Genomic DNA, 23,302 nt, shown 5'->3' with positions numbered 1-23,302 from the left:
CCTCGCGTTTCTTTATCAATCTCGGCCATTTTGAAAGAGTGAAATTTTTCAATGATGATATTCATAAAAGTTATGTGTAAGGTAATGAACATCATATTCCAATCCAATTAAAACTAAAACTCAAACATAAATATTACTTGAATCATATAGTAGCAGACATTAATTGGCTTATGTGTGAAGGAACATAAACAATAGGTGTCGATTTTTTGCAGTGTACAGTTCTACAATACTTTGGCTTTGAAAAACACCTCGATATACAGCTTATTGTCATATAAGTTTATTGAAAGTTTCACTTCTTCTGGCAATGAGTTTCTTTCGGGTAAATACACAAAATTAGATATTTTTTCGTTATTTATTAATCAATTTAAACTCCCTGAATTGAAGTTCCATTTTTTTCTCTTTCATATAAATAAACGTACTTCTACACGAATGCCTCTATACTACGAGTCATTTCTTGAAAAGTTGAAAAGATAAAATTTAAAAAATCTATTAAAAATTAACAAGTAATCGACCATTATAAGAAATCCACTTGATGTAGCCACCCTTGCCCTACATTTTAAAAAGTTTTCTATGATGTAGACTTATCACAAAAAGAAAAACACCACTTACAGTCAATTTGTGACAGTAAGTTTACCCCTGACACGCCCAGTTATTGGGCAGCACTCACTTACGACGTGCTCGTGTACCGCAAATCGTTACTCCGACCGGTTCAATCATCGTCCTGGATGGGATATGAAATAAAAACAAACACATCTTATTTAGCGCAACAATTGTAACAATTCATTTTATTTCAAAGAATCACTTAAGAGTAAATTGTAGCTGCAAACATTTTGCTTTAATGCCCGCAATACTGACAAATCTTTTCTGAATGCAGGTACAATACTATTTATGCAAAAATACACGGCATCGGAATCTACTGTTCAAAATGGCTTGCTTTCACTGCATTGTTAGTGCCCTAGTGCAAACGTCGCTGAAAATGAGAAACAATCAGGAATTAGGAATTTGACACACGAACTTAAGCTGTGTTGAAAGAACAATCTGCAACATACAGTGAAAGCGACAGGCAAAAACATGTTTGCAGCGTACAATAAACACAAGGATTAAGGAAAATTTAAATTTAAACAGCATTATAGGAAAATTATTAAGATGAATATTAAATTTTCTGGGTATGAAAGATATTCTTAGTCCTCAGTGCTAAAGAGGTATAAATGCAAAAATGATCAATATTTAGTTAATAAAGCCAGACAATTTTACTTATTTCCAAAAATTTTCATATTTTTTATAATGTGTTGTCACAAACTACTTAACTCGATCGAAAACTACCGCTTTTCGAAAAATGTATGGAAAATCGCTTAACACAAATACTTCAAAGCGTGTTCTCTCCAATTTAGCTTCAGGCGCTACAAATCGAGATTCGAGAGCGTAAGTGAAGATGGATTGGACATACGCTGCGAAAAAATGTGAACGAGATCTGCAGAGAAGCGTTCGAGGGGAATCCAGAAGGACATCAAAGAAGAGGCATACCCAGATGCTCGTGGCGGCGAAGCGTAGCCGCCGAAATAACTTTAACTTTTAAACTTAACACAAGCTTTTCAGATAGACTAGAAGAACTAGAACATCATACAGGTTGAATTGACTCTTTGGCCCGTATTATACTGAATTGCCATGATCTAAAGAACAATAACTAACGTCTTCTCGCAAGAGTAGCTCTTTCAAAACTATGGAACGAAGGAGCGGCGGAGAGCTTCATCCTTGATGAAGAACGCAACAGAAACTCGTTACAGAACCCTTATCGGCTGACAACTTGCCGAGTTTCCTATGCCTACAGGATCATCTCAGTAGGTGCAGCCTTTATCTGCGCGGACATAATTTCATCGTGTACTGTGTATAAGACAATATACCATCGATGGTATTGATGGCTGGTTGGCCTCAGCCATTACCTCGAAACTTGTTTTCGATTTGGCCTCATCACTCATCACCTTTATTTTTCAAATATTTTAAGTGAATTTTCAACTCTTAACATTTTCTACTCATTGGTTTGCAACTTTGCAAATTTTTAGTAGACATGTACGCGCCTTGCGTATGCAAAAACTTCACTTCAGTAGATACAGAAAATGTGAAGTTTCTAAGCATGGTATCGTTGGAAATCTTGGGTGTTTAGGCAGTAGTGAGTGATAGAGAAGCTGAAAATGTTTCATATTAAGCGGACCATACATCATACAAGGGCGTGTGTAAATTCGATGATTCCACGACGATTGTTTGATTATTTGCTCGCCCATATACTATACAAACATATTTTACTTTAGGCCGAATGGGTTATCTGGCCGAATAAAGGGTGATACGGTCAAAATTTGGTCAATATCAACTTGACGTATTTCTTTCAATTTTGCATTTAAAAAACCTGAACACCACTCATTTTGAAGGTATGTGTGTGTAGAATGTTGCTCCTATTTTGATTTTCGAATTCACTCTTCAGTTGTCAAAATGCCGTCCAAGGAAGAAGAGCAGCTTATCAAAATTTTGCTCGCGCATCGCGAAAATCCGAGTTACTCGCACGCAAAGCTGGCAAAATCGCTAAAAGTTGAAAAATCAACCGTTACAAATGTAATTAAAGTGTTTGGGGAACGTTTGTCGACAGCCAGTAAATCTGGATCGGGGGGAAATCGAAAATCGGAAGCCGCTGAGACGACACAGAGAATTGCCGGTAGTTTCAAGCGAAATCCTAACCTCTCTCTCCGAGTTGCCGCAAATAAGCTGAATGTATCGTCTACAACCGAGCATCGAGTCAAAAACGAGCCGGACTATCGACTTACAAGAAGGTAGTGACTCCAAATCGCGATGATAAACAAAATACGACGGCCAAAGCGCGATCCCGGAGGCTGTACACGACGATGCTGACGAAGTTTGACTGCGTGGTAATGGACGACGAATCCTACGTCAAAGCCGACTACAAGCAGCTTCCGGGACAGGAGTTTTATACGGCAAAAGGAAGGGGAAAGGTAGCAGATATTTTCAAGCACATGAAACTGTCAAAGTTCGCGAAGAAATATCTGGTTTGGCAAGCCATCTGTACCTGTGGCTTGAAAAGCAGTATTTTCATAGCTTCCGGGACTGTCAACCAAGAAATTTATTTTACATTTACATTTACATTTACATTTATTATCACATTTCATCTGACTGAATAGTCTACATGAAAGATTAATTCTAAGTTTAACGGGAACATTACAAATATAATGTTTATGTAATGTATATGTCAACCAAGAAATTTACGTGAAAGAGTGTTTGAATAAACGTCTGCTGCCTTTCGTGAAGAAATACGGTTGTTCCGTACTGTTTTGGCCGGATTTGGCATCTTGCCATCACGGTAAAAAGACCATGAAGTGGTACGCCGCCAACAACGTACAGGCGGTTTTCAAGGACAAGAACCCTCCCAACACGCCACAGCTCCACCCAATTGAGAAATACTGGGCTATTGTCAAGCGGAACCTAAAGAAGATCTAAAAAACTGCTAAGAATGAGCAGCAGGACAAGGCAAACTGGCAATTTTGATTTGGAAAAGCTGAAGCCTAACTGAATATTTTTCCTGAATTTTATACTAATCAAACTTCAAAAAGAAATTTAATTTGATTTTTTAAATAAACGATTTCACCAATTTGCAAGCGTTTTTCCTTGATCAAATTTTGACCGTTTCACCCTTTAGGCCACTAGGGCGAATGAGTTATTCGGCCGATGGTTATCCAGCCTATGGTTATCCAGCCGAAGGCTGTTAGGCCGAAAGGACGCACGGCCGAAAGGATGTTCGACCGAATGGTCACTAGGTCGAATGGTCATTGGGCCGAATGGTCATGAAGCCGAATGGTTATTAAGCCGAATGGTCATCAGGCCGAATGATCATTTGGCCAAATGATCATTAGGCAAATGTCCATTAGACCGAATAGTCATTAGGCTGAATGGTCATTAGGCCGAATGGTCGTAAGGCCGAAATGTCGTAAGGCCGAATAGTCGTAAGGCCGAATGGTCATAAGGCTGAATCTTCGCTAGGTCAATTAGAAATCATTTACACTTGTCTGCATGCTAGGCCGGATGGTCATCAGGCTGAATGGACGGTAGGCCGAATAGTCGAATCCGGCCTTGTATCCATTCGGCCTGATGACTTTTCGGCCTAACGACCATTCGGCCTTCGGCCTAACGACGGCGATCGGCCTAACATGCAAAAAGCGATAATATATCTTATGGTCCTAGCATAAATTCAGCTCAACGACCATTCAGCCTAGCAACCATTCGACCTAATGACCTTCTAGCATCCATTCAGCCTTTCCACCATTCGGGCTAATGACCATTCGGCCTAGTGACCATTCAGCCAAACGACCTTTCGGCCTAGCATTCATTCGAACTTACGACCATTCGGCCTTACGACCATTCGGCCTTACGATCATTCGCCTAATGACCATTCGGCTTAATGACCATTCGACCTAATGACCATTCGGCCTAATGATCATTCGGCCTAACGTCCAAATAATATTCGGCCAAATAACCTTCGGCCTATTGTCCTATTCGGCCGAACATCCGTCGGCATTTTAACCCATTCGGCCTAGCGACCTTCGGCCTAACATCTTTCGGCCTATCGGTCTTCGGCCGAATGTCCGAGATCCGTTTGCGTTCTTATCTTAGGCCAATTAAGTTGCAATATCGAGAACTCATGATTGGAGTAAAGGCTGAATTTTGGGAGCCATCATCAATTGTTCTGTCGCTGATAAAATTTAGGATACAGATCTATTTTTGTAAACTGGTGGAGAGCTATTTCCAGAACCGTTAGCTGCAATATTTGACGAGCAAAGGACTCCACGTGATAAAAATAGCAGTTGATTTGGAGTCATTTTTGAAATTCTGAAGCCCTAAGGTCTAAAAAGCTTCGTTTTGGTTCAAAGCTCATCCATGATTTTTACAGAATTTCAAAGCAACGTTTACATGAGTAAATTTGAACTTTTAGATTTGTATGCGAAAATTGAATATTTTGTACTGAAAAATCAACATAATTTTTGTTTCTTATGTGGTACGGAGCTTGCAAATGGTTTATGTGCCAATTGAACAATTATTGAAAGAAAAATTTCTGCTAAACAACTTTGTCGAAGACCGTAACTTCGTAAATTATTAGACAAACAAGTTACTAGGTATTGAATGGAGGAGTGTCTTTTGGCATTGAAAAACAATAAATTGAATTGACATCACTGTTGGTTGCCTAGCGAGGTATTGCATGACTACTTTTCATGCAATGTTTCGCGAGGCACAAGGAGTGATGTCAGTTGAATTTATTGTTTTTCAATGCTTAAAGACATATCCCTGTTAAACAGCTAATAACTTTTTTGCCTATTAAGATATAAAGTTAAGGTCTCGGACAAAATAGTTTTGCGGAAAATTTCCTTTAGAGAATTTATAAGTTGGCACAAAAACCATTAGCAGGCTTGGTTTTACAGAAAGAACAAAAATGATGTTGATTTATCAGTACAAAACATTCAATTTTTCCATACAAACCTAAAAGTTCAAATTAACTCACGTAAATGTTACTTGAAATTTTTGCTAAAAATCAAGGTGAAGTTTTGAACCAAAACGAAGCAATTTATACTCCGGGGTCTGAGAAATTCAAAAATGACCCTACATCGACTTAATCGTATGATACAATTATCATGCAACCCATACCGATATTACTAATTAATTCTCAACATTGTTCTTACCTTAATGAGAGTGTTTACTATCAGCGTAGATGCTACACCAATTCCAAACATAAACAAATATGGCAAATATTTAGTATTTATTCCTTGTCTTTTCTTGAGCAGCATCGTCAAGAACGATAGCTTGGAATCCGAGTAAGGTGGATACCGAGAGCTGTAACCAAACAAATATAAGAAAATTGTTTCTGTAATTTTAGAATGTTCGACAAACTATCGGGGTACTTACGCAGCCAGCTTTTCGCCGATCATGTTGTAGTCCTTGGTCAGGCAGGACTTTTTGTGGGTGAAGGTGTCGAACGAGAATTTGCCATGGTAGGCACCCATTCCGCTTGGCCCCACTCCACCGAAGGGTAGCGTTTCAACTAATAGTAAATTTTAACGGAAAAAACACATTAGTTTGTTAAAATTTTGAAGCAAAGAAAGTTGAAGTTTGTATTGACCAATGGTTAGAAAACAATAACACAATATAAATAATCTTTGAAATATTCTATTTACAGTTAAAGCTTACAAATTTCGAAAATCTTTTCAAAAGGACTTGACAATATTCTATCGAAAGATCCTTGATAAGTCAGGCACAAATGATACAAACCATCTAACTACCAAAATATAATGACACTCATGACATTTTTCTCCTTGCCCAACAATAAACAACCATGCTCATGTGTTCATTTGTTACCTCGGACAAAAATCAGGCATTTTTTAAATTCTTCATTCAAATCCTTTTGAAAAGTTTTCTGTAAAAACTGTTAAAGGTAAGATCGACCATTCATTTTTTTCACTCTCACTGTCTACGAAGTAAGTCCCACAGTCTTCATTCTAGGTTTTGATGTTTACATATAAATTTAACTTTATTCAAAACATTCAAGTAGTTTTTTATACTTTACAAAAAATCAAATTGCTTTGTCCGAATCTAGAGAAAATGATCGATCTTTTCATGCTACCTTCTAATTTCGAACCTGCATAATGAGCGATTGTATCGTTGACTGTGATGCCTCCGCTGGATGTGTTATCGACAAGCGAATTTATAGCTGTTTTATTGCAACTGAACACATACATTACGAGGGCCTTGTCTCTGTACAGGAATATGTGCTGTTAATTACTTTTCAATCCATGCTGTTTCACACATAACAATTAATGGTAAGAGATCAATTCAGTGAAAAGTTCAAGTGAATATGTAAAAGTTGCTAAGGAAAATATGGACGGTGATTCAGGTCTTGTTGTATGCGGATATCAGTTTCGCTATATGGCGACCGTCAAAAATTGCTTTATAAGATTTGTTGACGTATGCAATCTGGAGTTTTAACCCAGCACAACTAACATACAAGTGTATACATATTTAATACAGGTTATTGAAGGCTTCACTTGTACTCTGTCACTGAATGTCTCAAAATGATTTTGATTATGATATGAAATGATTCAATAACGAGTTTTTGGCGCAATGAAAAACAACAAAGAATATTTGAGGTTACAAAAACTGGCATGTTCTAACAGAGACATCACCTAGAACCAAAACAGAAGCTAACCTGCAAAATGCATCACTGTATCATTGACGCAAACGCCACCACTTGTAGTATTCTGCATGATGGTGTTGGTATCAGAACCATTTTTGGTGAAAATGTACAAACACAGCGGTTTTATTCTAGGACAACATAGTAAGTGTGTTTAAGCAAACGAAGAAAGGTACTTAATCAGGAAAAAAAGTTTAGTGCAAAAGATGACAGAAAAAAACAGAATCTACACATGACAATACCATTTACATCCCATGCTTTAGAAAGAAGACAATATACATATCTAACCTGATAAGTGTAAAATTGTATCATTTATACAGATGCCACCACTTGAAGAGTTAGATACCAACAATTGTTGGTCCTTAGCATTCATACTGAAGATATACATTGCTAGTGGTTTTTCCCTAATGGATTTAGAGACAACGGATTAGTTGATGAAGAAAATAATAAAAAATTGATATAAGTTAGTGTAGATGGAAGAAATTAAAAATGAACAATAAACTGATTTTTGATGTATTTTTATCAGTTTGTAACCCAATTTAGAAAAATACAAACAAATCCAAGAACTTTTTGTTTAACATCGCATATGTGAAATATCCCTTACTTTTTAACGGAAATATATGTTTAGAAAAAGGAATGCTAGATAACGCCAATACTAGATAGGTATATAAAGAAATCCTTCACCCCGAGATTAATAACCAGACACCTTGTGAATCGATCTAAAAAAAGTTCAATTTTAAACGTGGAAGCGTTTCAAGAGCCAATCAAAACTACCCAAAGTCCTTACCCGCATACTGCATAATGGTATCGTTCAGACACATACTGCCCGATCTAGTACTATGAATGAAGAGATCTTGCAGATTTTTGTCTTGGGTGAAGATGTACATGACAAGCGCAGGTGATCTGGCAATTTTGAAGTGATTTTCGCACATCCAATCAATGATGGATACGTTTTATATGTTTTTTTTTTGTTTTGGTTGGAAAAGATGACAAACCATGCAACCACGGAAATCAGGAAAATAAACAAAAGAAATTAAAAGACGAATAATTGAAAATTTCGAAAATTAAAAACTAAGAAAATGACTCAATTGGTGCAGATGGGTGCTTGTTGAACAATTTTATCTTGAGTTGGACTATCGGATTGTTACCTGGAATTGATGAATCGGATGGCATCATACGCGTTGTCGATATTCACGATGGGTAGGATTGGCCCGAAAATTTCATCCTGCATCACAGGATCGTTCGGACTAACGTCTACGAGAATCGTGGGAGAAATGTACTTCTCTGAAGAATCCTGCTCTCCACCTATGGCCACTTTTGAACCTTTAATCATCGAACTCAATCGCCTACAATGGAAAGTTTGCTTAATATAATCTGTATCATTTAAAAAAAAAACATTGTTGTAACTTACTGGAAATGCTGTTGATTAATAATTCGGCAAAGATCGGGACTATCTTTGGGGTTAGTTCCATACCATTCATTCAAAATCTTCTTCGACTCCTCCACAAATTTATCCTGAACTTCTTTTGTGCACAGCACGTAATCCGGAGCAATACAGGTCTGCCCGGCATTGATAAATTTACCCCACAGGATCCGTTTCGTAGCTATAGCTATATCTACTGTATTATCAACATAGCAGGGACTCTTTCCTCCCAGTTCCAAGGTGCAAGGCGTAAGATTTTCACTACAGGCTTGATGCACTATCTTTCCGACACGACTGGAACCGGTGTAGAAAACGTAGTCGAATTTCTGCCGCAAAAGTTCCGAAGTTTCTTTCGGCCCTCCTTCGATCACTCGGAAACATTCCTGTGAAATAATAAGAAATTATACAATTACAGCCAAAGAAATTCGAAAATCAGAAAGCTGAATTTCAAACGTTGAGATTAATTTCCATATGACCAATGTTATGACATAAAAGAGCAACAAAAGTAGAAATCATTAAGCAAATAATTGGAACCACTGATGGCAAATAAGTAAGTTCAATCAACCAAAACACGAGCAGCAATAGCGAAAATGCCAAACTGATTCGTGAACGTACTTCTCGAGTTACGCAACTCTTGCAGAACTCACCGGGTCCAGATACTTTGGAATGGTTCGAGCAATGAACTTTGACGTTTCTGCCGCGATTTCGCTCGGCTTGATTACCACACAGTTTCCGGCGGCAATGGCACCGGCTACCGGAACAAGGGTCAGCTGCAGCGGATAGTTCCAAGCGCCGATCACCAGTACCACCCCGAAAGGGTCCTTGTAGATGTGCACCCCGTCCAGCATGTTGACAATCGACTTCTCCGGTTTGTCCGGTTTGACCCACTCGCGCAGATTGTAGATTATGTTGCGCAGGTCGTTGATTAGGAAATCGATCTCCATAACAAATGCTTCCTGTTTGTGTTTGCGCAAATCCGCGGCCAAGACGTGAGCCATCTCGGTGCCATTTTCCTCGTACATTCGAAGGAGATTTTTCAGCTGTTGTAATCTGAAATAACACATTTACGTTAAAATGTATAATAATGAACATGTAAAATAAAAAATAGTACCTAAATTCCACATTCCGTGTTTTCCCATTGACGAATGATGTGCGAAGCTGTTGTACAGTCTGAGAAACAGATAAAAGAAAATCAGTATCTTAAGTATTTAATTAGCGTGATAAATACGTACGTCTTCGAAACTCATACTGGTGTCTAGTATGATACCTACAAAAGAAACGGAAACAGTGTTTTATTTAAAGAGTAGAACTGAAGTTATATGAGAAGTAAGCAACACTTTATTACCTACTATAATTGAGCCTAAGATTTTGTTGCTTATTAGTTTTCTAGCGTTGTTTTTATAAATTAACGTTTTATTCATTAAATCTCTCATTTATCATACATACGAGTACGAGTCTTGTAAAGTGTGTGTATTGTATGATGATTACAAGCATAACTTATTTTGCACAATGTCAAACGAAGGTAGATGGAAAATTGTGAAAATATTTCCCGGAACGATTCTCAACTTACAGTAAGTAAGCCTACTTGCGTGTCATTAAAATCGCTACGATTGTAGTGAAATAGCATTCGACCAATAATCATAGACCTGACTATGGATAAACTTTATAATTCCATCTGATCATTGATCGTATGACCCATCATGCTAATGTAATAAAAGCATTATCAGCTCACTTAAGCTTAAGCTTATTGAATACCGTCAACTGGGGCAACATGCAACAATTTTCAACTTCAATGGCTTCTAAAAACTAACACAGTTAATCCTACCCCTTATGCATCAAAAGTTTCATGGATGATAGGACATCGAATTGGCGTAGTTCAGGTATCAGAAAAGGGGTAGGCTTGATAGCGGCACGTTATCCAAACAAACGGGAAAATTGTGCCTAGCCTTTTTTTTACAGATTTCATCATATACCTGAGAAACCTGAAAACCATAAAGGGATTAGAAAATAAATAAATATTTAGGGCATGAAGCCGATCCCCGTAGGAATTTTGAAGCATTGAAGCTTATAACCACATTGGGTGAAAAATGACAGATTGTTAGGTATTTTAGTTTAAATTCTTAGAATGAGGCACACTTATATCAGGATAGGCGAGAGTACATAAAAGCTTTCTAGCATTCGAAAAACAGGCATATATGAGCTAAAAGAATCATACATTATTGATTCACAACTACAAAATTCAGGAGATTTGAGTTTACAACGATTAGAAAATGTTCTAACCAGGATGCTACCATGAGGGCAAATAAACGATTTTATAATGGCAAAGTTGGCATTTAGCCTATCCACATAGGGATTTTTAAGCAATGAAGCTTTTTTTCAATCAAAATATTGGAAATAAGTACATTTTTTTAAACTTCCTTTGTTAAATTCTGACATACATTTAAAAAAAAAAAATAAGTCGGGCAAAAGAGGGACATGTACACACTAAGTGGAAGGTAAATATAGGTACAACAGTACCTCTGAATCATAGCGATTATTGCAAGTGGAGTGGATTGCCAACCATTGTAGGTTTCTTAGGGTTGGATGCCTTCTCTCGACGAACCATCGGCCGTGGAAGCCCTAGAAGTCAATTCGAAGGCCAAGCCACACAGACATAGGCTGGACCTTGCTACCGATGGGGGAATCATACATACATACATACATACAATAGTACATCTGAATCATAGCTTAACCATAAAGCAGATTCAGAGCACAAAGTCTTGATTTTATATATTTTTATTTAACTGACCAGTTAGCGCTCTGGTTAGAGGACTTCAATGAGCTTCTGTGACGCCAAATTTGAAACAGGCGATATTAACACTGCACGAAGCTGTAGCAGTGGATTCCAGAACCAGGATTGACGTATGATACGGAATATCAGAGTACGATATTAGAGGAGCTTTGACTCTTCTTAACACTATACCATCCTAAAGCTAAGGGAACATGTCTCAATACAAGAGAAGTGACATATATTAGGTGAAATAGATATGACTGTCGACATGCGGTACAAGTTTTGATCAAAAACTTGATTTAATAGGGAACATTGAGGCCTTTAGGCAACCCTAAAAAAAATATATTTTTTTGAAATTTTTTTTTTCCACGGAAACGATATTTGTACGGCTTCAATGATTGAATAACCATGATGCAATTTCTACAATTTAATATCTTTATATAAACGGACATTTATATCCACAAAATTCTGTTGCCAATCCAAAGATAGAAGGGACTGAATACTTGTCCATTATAAGGAAAATACACTAATTTTGCGCTTGACGTAACAGATATAACTAACGTAATTTAGATCATATGCTTCTATGATTTCAAATCGGTTAATATTAACAGATAGCCAGAAGCAATGGGACCGTAAGAGATTTTATTGAACGGAGTTACTAGGAGAGCAAAGAGATTTGCTAAATGAAAAATCATATTCCAAATTGGTAGAACGAGAAAATATGGAAGAATACAGCTTGTGCAAATGCAAGTACTACATATGCACTATTGGCATACCCTTCTCGAGAGAAAATACGTACAAAGGTTAAAAAATACTAGCAAGAATTTAAAACTGATTCAGATTCAAAACATTTCCTTCCAATGTTTTGAACTTGAAAAACTTCTGAACTCTGCATGCAATAATTGACCTTGACCTATTTTCTCCCCCGCCCAGATACAGCCTCATTGATTTCCAATAGACAGAAATATGAGATAAACGTATCTGGGAAGTACTGGATAAGTCGCCTCGTACGACATGGACCAGTATCCCAGTGGCAGTATTCTTTAGGCCGCTGCCACACAGCCAAATTGTGAAAATATTTCCCGGAACGATTCTCAACTTACAGTAAGTAAGCCTACTTGCGTGTCATTAAAATCGCTACGATTGTAGTGAAATAGCATTCGACCAATAATCATAGACCTGACTATGGATAAACTTTATAATTCCATCTGATCATTGATCGTATGACCCATCATGCTAATGTAATGAAAGCATTATCAGCTCACTTAAGCTTAAGCTTATTTAATACCGTCAACTGGGGCAACATGCAACAATTTTCAACTTCAATGGCTTCTAAAAACTAACACAGTTAATCCTACCCCTTATGCATCAAAAGTTTCATGGATGATAGGACATCGAATTGGCGTAATTAGAAAAAATATTGGTTTCTTTAGTTATTTTTCATTTTCTCAAAACATGCGATTTTCAACCTCCTCAGAAAATCGGGTAACTTGCAACAAAATTAGTTTTTAATGAAAAATTTTATGAACACGTATGAAAATTTTTAGCTTTTAATATTTTTGCGATACCTTAAAGACCATTACGCATGACAACACCAGTTGCAGTAATTTTTTGTTCTGAAAAAAACTAAATTTTCACATTTTTTCTGAAAATAAGTATGCTGAATACATTTAGGGGATAAATAATACTACGAAAAATTCTACAAGCTAAAATCATAAGAATAAATGTTTGGATGAAAGAAATTTTAATGTTTACAAACGCGTGATGCAAAACATTCCTATTCCAGCATATAGAAACGAGATTTACAAGGCGTTTCATTGATTTGCATTTTGATGCATTTTACCTCAGACCCCAAACTGAATAATAAAAATATTAGGTAATTTAAAAAATTGAGTGGTTGCTCGATAAATATTTTTACACCAACAGTGTTGGTATAGCATGAGGAAACCAGTAAAAAGTTTGTAGGTAATATTATAAAGCCAATCCGTCTTACTGGGTAAAGTTTTTTAAGGGCATCGAAAAATGTTAAAATTTGTAAATTTTTTGCTCAATTTTTCAAATTTTATATAAAAATAAAAAACATTAAAGAACTAGCTTAAGATGCGAGAAATTATATCGTCATCATTTTGTTATCATTAAAAGATAACTTTGTATTGTTATATTAAATTTAAAAATTGATTCAGTGTAGTGTTATGAAAATGTAGCATCTAACCCCGCTGTTGCATGATGCCCCGTTTGACGGTAATAACTGAACTTCGTCTATTAATTTCGGCTGAGGTTGGTTTGTAAGCATCGTCTGTCACTAAATATTAAGTTGTTTAGAAAAATTCGAAGAAAATCTATTTAAAATAGTTAGACCACGTTAGACTAGGAATGGAACATCTAAGGAAAATAGGCTACAATTTCGTTTTTTTCTGGAAAGATGTATGTTTGAAAAAGTTAATCGATTAAAAAGGTTATTTATAATGACTATTGAGAAAGCGATACAAATTACAAATTATAATGAACAAAGATTAATAATTTCAGTCATTTTTAAATTAAAACAATATTACGGATCGAATTGAACATTTTTACAAAAAAAAAACGAATAAAATAAAAAGTAATTTGTTCAAATCCACATGCACTAAGCTCAAGTAGCATATGCCTAAAAAATAAACTGCAATCAAATCAATTGAAAATAACGAAAGTTTTGTTAGTTTTAATAACTTAATTTTTTTATGAAACGCAAAAAGATGAATCCGATTTTAGGTCACTGATAGTTAATTCATTTTGAAATAAGTTTTTCTGTGGTGGTGGTAGTATGATTTGAGATTTAGGTGTGTTGTTTATTCAGGTAAAATGAAAATAAAAAAAACTCTTTACGTGGCCTGATAATATGTGAAGTACATGATCAATTCAGATTGATCTATAATTGAATTGATCTGAAATTGAGGCGTTAATTGAAGTTAGAAACGAACAACTCAACCACGGTCGGGCCGTATTATATCCTTTTACAGTTCCAGTATCTTAACAGAAAAGATTTTTTAATATTTGTAGGTTAGGTTTTGAATAAAATGATTATTTTTTCTTTTCATTTCCAGCATAACCAGGTACGGTCGATATTTGCTGTAGCATTAAATAATTTTGATTTGATGACAATCATATCGATAAGGATGTATTTAATTCGATATTTATGCAAAGTTCGTAACGTTTCCGTGATTGTTGGACATTTGTATTTTTCTATTTATTTTTTTTGCTCAACGTAAAATGAATGACGATTTATGTCATGAAAACATTTATTTATCTTTGACACCTCTGTAATCAAATTATTGATATTTTTATACTTTATATCCTTTTTCGATATAAAGTCTTAAGCTTGAGCACGAGACGTATCGTAGAATAACAGAAAGGGAAACCAGCTAGATCAATACCATATCAAAATATGAGATTCCAAGGGGAATGTCTAGAAGCATAGGAGGTGTAGGTTTGTTTTTTGCTTTGTCTAGGACGTGAAGGGAAAAAAAACTGCACCATGCGATTGACATATCAGAAAAAGGCTATTTGAGAAACTTTTTGGAACTTCAAGTCCATGGAAGGCTATTTGAGGCCCCATTTGTAACTTTAATACTGATTGATGCGATTGACGTGTCACAGAAAGGCTATTTAAGGAACATTTTGTAACTATCATGCTCGCATTCGAGAAAATTCGGTAACGATTTCCTTTGGAACCTTTGTGCAGGGAAATTCGAACTTTGGAAACACGCGTTTAAGTAGATATGGGACTTTTGGTTGCTTGGGCATTTATCAAAATGGCTCCTGGCAAGGATGGTGATTGGCGAATAAATCGACGAACATAAAATGATTCGCTCACTCTTTGAGGTAACCCATTCCCCGAACGCATTCGAAAAAAATACACACGATGGCACTCAGTGAGCGAACCAATCGGACTTTCCGGCCAACCTCTTTAGTTCATTCAGGAGCCTCCTGGTCCTTTCATTTACCAACAAAATTCCGTCCTGAGATACCTCAATATAGATTCGCAGACGTACAGACTGTTTCCATAGCTGGTTATACAAAACTATCTCTGTTTCCGAATATTTAAAATTATTTTTTAGAGTATTCGGGGACGAAAGGTTGCTAGTTGAACCTGAAGAGTATCTTACTAACATTCTTTCTTTTTATCCTCATTGACTACTAGGACGTGGCCGGTGCCGTTATTGATCATTTTTCAAAAGGGAGGGCATCAGTTTGGTGCATCGAGAATGCACTGCTAATCCCAAGCAACATTTTTTTGGAGTTTGCACAAAATTTATGGGCTCGATCAATCACGGAGTAACGACGTGTTGTGGAACTTGTTCTGCTTAGCCACGCAAACGATTGTGGAATTCGAAGTGCATAAAAAATGATGGTAACAAAAATCTACAAAATGAATTGCAGTTATTTAAAAAAATAATTTGTCGCACTTCTAGTTCAACGATTTAAGGTTGATATGAGTAGTCAAACAAGCTAAGCTAAGCTATATTGGCTCGAATGACATCATCTGCTTTTTTAATAACTTCTCGAAATTTCAGTTCAACAAACAACTAGGTAGTAGATGAAACATGATCGTTTTTGAGGTTGTTTTTTCCCAAAAAAAAATGTTTGTGATTAGGATAGAATTATTTCACTAATATCACTACCACAATTCAATAACTTACAGTAAAGTCGACTGTTGGAAATAGATATAAAATACACTACACAGTTAAGAAAAATAATTAAAAATTAAATTTTTCATCAAAGAAATTAAAAGTATGCACAAGGAGAAGTGTTATAGATAATTCACAATTCAAACAAACTCAACGAAATATAAATTTTAGGTTAAGGTACATGGAGTTTATATACTTAAAGTTGACAAATATGTGCAAAATGCTCAATACAGTTTCTGCATTTTGTCCTAACGAAAATTTATTGAAACAAGTTTTCAGTAATAGTTTGAAAAATGTAACACCATGCCATGATATAAAGCTAACGTTTTCAAGGGATTCCGAAAACAGTAGGGGAGAATGAGGATACTTGATCCCTGGGGATACTTGATTGCTTAGCTATATCTCGAAACTGGAATGTCTTACAAAGATCAAATGTTCTAGAAAAATGTGCCAAAATAAGCAAAATAACAATGCTTGTAGTTTAAAAAATTTTACTAAAATAATTGTTTGAGTAATTTAACTTTGTTTGAAAAATTTCACAAAATGTAACTTGAAGATCTTTTTTCATCACATTAAAATGTTCCTTACCTGGGAAAATTATGAAAAAAATATTTGTTCCAATGTATCAATCGTTCGAGCGTAAAATGAACTTCATAATGCCATATTTTCAAAGCAATGGAAAACTCTCAACTTTTTTCAGAAAAAGTTTTCTAAAATGTTGATTATGGGTACAATTGATCCTCTAGAGTTGGGTACAATTGATCCCCCTTCCAAACGGCATATTCTTCTTCTGAATTGATTGTTATGATTGCTGATTACGAAATTACTAATATTTATCCAAAAACTAATATTGATCAAACAATTGTCTGAAGGAAAGAGCAAAAATGATTAATTTTCTCTTAATTATAAAAAATAGCGCCTTTAAGTATGCAATGTTATTAGCGTTGAGACAAAGTTATTGAATTTTCTTCTTATGTCTGTTATAAATTGTGAAATGAGAACAAACATGACCAAAATAGTCAATCAACATTCTATCTTGGGGTTTTGTTTGATTTTTAAACAAGGATTAGGGCTTCCTGAATAAAAGATCAAGTCTCCCCTAACTTCAGAAAAATCGCAATTTTTTTACTCCCACGAAAATGCTTCTAGTTCATCAACGGGTACAAGTATCGTTCTAATTCTTGGAGCATGTAAACTTAAAGTTAGAAGCTGTCAGAAAATGTCAAAGACGGCGAGTTGCTAAATTTTTCCAAAAAGATATGGTGAAAATAAGAAAAGGGGATCAAGTATCCCCACTCTCCCCTACACTAAGTTTCTCGTGTAGGTCGAGTAGACTGTTTGAAAATATGTTCAATTTTCTTTATTCCCAATAGTGAATTCTAGCTTTACTATTTCGTATTCCGAATTTAAATTCCAATTGAAAATGATATTTATTTTATATTGCTTGGTCGTGTGAGGACCACCTTGTCGCTAGAACGAACTTCATAGATAGCTTTCGGGCCCGAGGAAAATCACCCGATGTTCCAGTGAGGGTTGTGTCAGCTGTACTGGACTTAAACTATATGTTCGAAATATATCTTTTCCTAAACGCTTTTGATCTTCGTCTGTGATTCTTTTTATTTTCATATTTCCCTTTCTGTCCTTCTGAATTTCAAAGCATCGCAAGTGGCAATACAGCAGCCAGGGTACCTATACCAGAGCAGATGATGGTATCATTGCAGCATCGATCCCATCATTTCAAGTTATTCATGAACTCAGCTGGTACAAGAATTGGTGAGCTCTTTCCATTTTATTTGTGTATTTGTTTATTTTGAAAAATCTCTTGTCAATCCTATCTACCAAGTAGGATTTTTTATAAACATAAATAATCCTTCCCTTGCCTTCCTGAAACAGCATCTTTATATGTAGGGTCGTATGAGTTCTCTGCACCTGAAAAGTGTATTTTGCTGTTCCAGACTATCCCTACATGTTTACATTGACTTGACACGGTGTGCATTACGGTACCATACTAATCCTCAATAGCAACAATTGAAATGAGTATTGAATCCAGGATACTCATTTTGGCATCTTGTGTTGGGCTTGATTATTAGTTGTACCTTGTGTATCAGCCAGTTCAAGATGTGTGTAGTCACCCAATGCTAATCTGAACACCCCTAATTTTGAAGGTGTGTGTGTGTGTTTAGAATGTTGCTCCTATTTTGATGTTGGAGTTCACCTTTTAGTTATCAAAATGCCGTCCAAGGGAGAAGAGCAGCGTATCAAAATTTTGCTCGCGCATGGCGAAAATCCGAGCTACTCGCACGCAAAGCTGGCAAAATCGCTAAAAGTTGCCAAACCAACAGTTACAAATGTAATTAAAGAATTTGGGGAACGTTTGTCGACAGCCAGGAAGTCTGGATCGGGGGGAAATCGAAAACCGGAAGCCGCTGAGACGGAAAAAGTGAGTTGCCGGTAGTTTCAAGCGAAACTTTAACCTCTCTCTCCGAAATGCCGCAAATAAACTGGGTGTATCGTCTGCAACCGTGCATCGAGCCAAAAAACGAGCCGGACTATCGACTTACCAGAAGGTAGTGACTCCAAATCGCGATGATAAACAAAATACGACGGCCAAAGCGCAATCCCGGAGGCTGTACACGACGATGCTGACGAAGTTTGTGTGCGTGGTAATGGACGACGAAACCTACGTCAAAGCCGACTACAAGCAGCTTTCGGGACAGGAGTTTTATACGGCAAAAGGAAGGGGAAAAGTAGCAGATATTTTCAAGCACATGAAACTGTCAAAGTTCGCGACAGTACCTGCGGCTTGAAAAGCAGCATTTTCATAGCTTCCGAGACTGTCAACCAAGAAATTTACGTGAAAGAGTGTTTGAGTGCTGCCTTTCCTGAAGAAACACGGTTGTTCCGTACTGTTTCGGCCGGATTTGGCATCTTGCCATTACGGTAAAAAGGCCATGGAGTGGTGCGCCGCCAACAACGTGCAGGTGGTTCCCAAGGACAAGAACCCTCCCAACACGCCAGAGCTCCGCCCAATTGAGAAATACTGGGCTATTGTCAAGCGGAACCTAAAGAAGACCAAAAAAACCACCCGATGTTCCAGTGAGGGATGTGTTAGCTGTACTGGACTTGGACTACATGTTCGAAATGTATCTTTTCCTAAACGCTTTTGATCTTCGTCTGTGATTCTTTTTATTTTCATATTTCCCTTTCTGTCCTTTTTTTTCGTCTAAACAAGTGTTAGCTAAGCATACAAATTGTAAAAATACGTAAAGGTATGAGCCGTTTCAAGTAAAGAATTTACAAAAAGTTTATGAGTATTTAGGAAAAAGGACTACATTTTCAAAAACCCCTCCTATTTTCAAAGCTGAAATACAAACTCACACGAGACAACTCAGATAGTATTGAAAGATTACCATAAGATAATCATAAGGTGAACAAGATAGATTTGCTATTTACAGAAGAATTATTGTCCTTAAATAACCCCCGCTCTCACTTTCAAAACGAGTCCTCTTTTAAAATTTATTTACGCATTTAAAATATTTTGCTAGGTATTTACGTCTCTGTTTTATTTATCACAATATACAAAAAAATGCACTATTTATATTCTAAATCTTTCTAAATGATTCGTTACCAACATACAAAACCAATATGAAAAATTACGGTCTCGAAAAATAGTTTTGGACTTTGGACTGGCAAATGTATGAAAATTATCAGAAAATCACATTTTTCTATAAATTGAGAAGCACTAACCTTAAGGGAAAAATGAAATGGGCTTTTTGTCGATTTGAAATCAGAATTTGGTAATAGTTTTGCCTTGTGTGACCATTTGAATGCGATTTGAATCAAAATTAAAAAAAATTGACTTTTCATCACAGAAACACGAACTTTATTAGATCATTTATCAAATTTTCAACATAAACAGAGGACATCACATTGGTTACTTTCAACAAAGAAGGACGGCTATGAAAATTTCTTATGAATGCTCATTATTAACGGTTCAGATCCGAAAATCCAACACAAAAAATGGTTCCCGATAAGCCTGAAGAATCAATCTGAAATTTGAAGCCCTTTTCAAAAGAATCGAATGGCCATCGATGGAGAAATTAAGAATTTTGATTGCCATTCTATATAAAACCGCCAAATTTACATAAATATTTTTGTTAGAATGCAAGCATGCTGTGTATATACACGGAGCTTTCAAGTGAGGTTAAGCGCAATGGCCTATCTGTTATTTTCCATGTACTATGAGTTAGCACAACAAAAATTGAAACCACCAAAAAAAAATTTTTTTTGGAGTTGGTGAAAATTTTTTAAAATGAAAACTCAGTAGACTATGAAAATTATCGAATACACTGGCCTTCTGATACGCCCTGCAAGAATTTTTACCTTTAATAAGACTAAGATTTTTTTTTCTCTTGTTTTATTCCCGTAATTTTTCATCATCTTAATTATAGACACTATAATTTCATATAGTCTGGCAAAGAGAATGACGGGAGCCAATCGTACTGTCATTCGCGCGGAGCCAATCGAGCATTCTATGATAATGTTCAAGCTCTTCATAACTCTTTCCAGTTGCAAAGTCTAAAATAGTTTTTTAGATTCGTAAATTAAATGCTTTTCTTGTTAATTGACCTTGAAATCGTTTTTGGAAAACATGTTATAATCTATAGGTGAATAAATAGTGAAAATTATACGAAATACCTTTAGTTATTGTTACTTAAATGCCAAAAAAGCTTTGTCAATCACAATACTTCCACCATGATTTTCCAATATTTAGAAAGTTTGCTCGATTGGCTCCCGCGAATGACAGTTCGATTGGCTCCCGTCATTCTCTTTGCCAGACTATATGAAATTATAGTGTCTATAATCTTAATCAACCAAAGCATTTTATTCAATGATCCCACAGTAATATTTATGCGAGCGTATGTCAAAGTTGTTTTGGTACAGCACAACGTATCCTCCCCTCAGCTGTGTGATTCATCACACCACAAACGACGATTCACGAGCAATTCTCTACAATGGAATAGTATTTACCTTTAGGAGTTTTATGTGTATGTTGTTTTCTAGGATGATTAGCAAAACACACGTAAAACACAGTTGATTTCACAGCACACCGTCTACAATTATTGCCGACAAGCCAATTACCTACTGAAAAGTATTCAAACCGGTAGGGTACTGTCACACTCGTTAGAGCACTGCTGCTGGTATGAGTTGAAAAACAACTGCATCCATAGATCTATTCAGTGACACTTGATTCAATCGTTCACAGCTGACTTGCGGTTGATTATTTATATATTATGTTGAATTATGAAAATAATCAACAACAATCATCTGTCAATGGTTGTGAGTCAAAGTCTGTTCCAAAGTCCATGAACAGATCTAACCGGTGAGCACGCGCACTGCAGGAAAATATCGCCTCTGAACCGGTGCGTGTGTATGTTTAAAATGGAATTCTGCGTTCTGTTGTATACATCAATAAAAAAAAACCAGATATTAATACATTGCCCTTTCGGGTGTGATAACGATCTTGCTCCATTTAATTCTACACTCAAAGGGGAATATAATGTTTCAGCTCACGTTACAGGATGAAAGTCAACTGACAATACTCAATCATTCCATACTGTACCTAGAATATAATTAGGTTTCAAATAATCAATTTATCAGAGTTCTAATTGAGTATCAGTACACAACGTCACTAAATCAATAAGTAACAGATAACGATACATAAAACTTCACAAATTTCTTCTTGTTTATATCAATACAATAAATCCAAAGTTTAAAATTTGATTCAACAAAAATATGCTGAAGAGATCCAGGTCGTAACAATTTTCGAAACGATGCCACAAACCAGCGCCTGTAAAATAAACCAAAACCGGCGCCGGTTGGGAAAAAAATGTCAGATGTTTCATTCATAACAATGCGATACCGATCCAGTTGTTTATCACGCAGCCTGACAGACTACTCGGTGATACAAAATTAAAGGTGTCAGTTATACAAACAAATTCTAGTTCTAGAAATCATTAATACACAAAACCATGTAAGCCCGAGCTTTTAATAAAACTCCACTTCAAACAGACTTGAGTTCTTGAAAATCTTCACGCAAAATGGTGGGGTGTTGAGAGCACAAACTGGTCTCGATATAATTGCCGTATTCCGTCGGTGTTAAAGACAATTCCGAATCATCAAATATGCACTCAGCAACGCACAATAAAAAATACATTCTCGCCCCATCGTTTGTCCTGAATGACTTTAACTTAACTTTAATGGGTCAAATCTTGAGGTTAGTCCGAAATATTCACTATAAAAACTAACGAACCAACCGAATGTCTGGTACAAAACTGATGAACTGGCAATATAGACGACTCATGATTTCATGTACGTACGAATGTATGTCTCAGTGCCTACGAAAAAAAACTCGCCTGGATGAGATTGGGTAATCCAATGTACATTTTTCTGTTAATACACTTCACTTGTTGTTGCTTGCTTCTTGACTCCCCAAGTGAGCCAGCCAGTCGGACACTTATGGGCCCGTATGCAAGCATTGCCTTTTTGTGCTAGCTGGTATTATGTAAAAAAATATCTGCACCATAAAACGTTGAACCGGTGGGTATGTTTTAATTGAGCCCGGTCAACGATGTCCATCAACTTAAAGTGACTTAGTTGCTGAATTTGCTGGGAAAAGAATGTTTTGAATTAGGAATTTGTATAAGGAAACGCGTCGACGACCGGTTTCATGTCATGCCCAAACTGCCCTTCCCGGAAAGGTTTTAGAATTTCAACATGTTGAGACGTACACGAACTTATCATAACTTGTAAATTGAAAAAATAAGTGAAAACCATATATCTACTAGTTAACGGAAAAGTAGTTCACTTTTCAATGAACCGAGAAGTAATATACAACAAGTTTCAAAGTTTAATCCCGTGCTATTATTCGGTTTTTCAATATTCCATAAAATTTGAATAATTTCTACGGGTTCTACGTTATAGTGACATGTATAAAAAAATTTACATATTCATGTTTAAAATAAAAAAAAATCGTAAAAATTATACTAAATACTCTGTTGTAGGGAGGGAAACGATACACATTCATCAATCGAAAACACTCACTGAAGATGATAATAAGTTGCTATCGAAATACCGATATCTGAATTTTTCATTTACCGTGGTTGAATTAAAAGGAATCTTTCGATTGCTTTGTTTCAGCCTACACT

The 23,302-nt window shown here is 36.1% G+C and overlaps 1 protein-coding gene across 7 annotated transcripts in view; it reads right to left on the bottom strand.

Moving 5' to 3' along the window:
* Positions 1-338: 338 nt before the first annotated feature.
* Positions 339-23,302, bottom strand: part of LOC129751092 (aldehyde dehydrogenase family 3 member B1-like) — a 56,187-nt gene continuing 33,223 nt past the window's right edge. For 2 of the 7 annotated variants that reach the window (XM_055746378.1, XM_055746383.1), the window contains 9 exons: positions 9,893-9,927; positions 9,772-9,830; positions 9,308-9,710; positions 8,649-9,043; positions 8,386-8,583; positions 7,526-7,641; positions 5,956-6,091; positions 5,733-5,883; positions 755-970 (listed from right to left, as the gene is read on the bottom strand). In XM_055746378.1, the coding sequence (XP_055602353.1) occupies positions 956-970; positions 5,733-5,883; positions 5,956-6,091; positions 7,526-7,641; positions 8,386-8,583; positions 8,649-9,043; positions 9,308-9,710; positions 9,772-9,830; positions 9,893-9,927 (1,508 nt within the window). In that variant the 3' untranslated portion in view covers positions 755-955. Of the gene's footprint in view, positions 722-754; positions 971-5,732; positions 5,884-5,955; positions 6,092-6,685; positions 6,802-7,252; positions 7,369-7,525; positions 7,642-8,024; positions 8,141-8,385; positions 8,584-8,648; positions 9,044-9,307; positions 9,711-9,771; positions 9,831-9,892; positions 9,928-21,125; positions 21,382-23,302 lie in introns of those variants that run through there. The other 5 variants (XM_055746384.1, XM_055746382.1, XM_055746380.1 and 2 more) reach the window with 5 other exon arrangements.

Source organism: Uranotaenia lowii, chromosome 3 (genome assembly GCF_029784155.1).
Source record: "Uranotaenia lowii strain MFRU-FL chromosome 3, ASM2978415v1, whole genome shotgun sequence".
In the NCBI taxonomy this organism is placed as follows: Eukaryota; Metazoa; Arthropoda; class Insecta; order Diptera; family Culicidae; genus Uranotaenia; species Uranotaenia lowii.
Note: the sequence above shows the minus strand (reverse complement) of the source record. Positions and strands in the feature narration are given on the sequence as shown.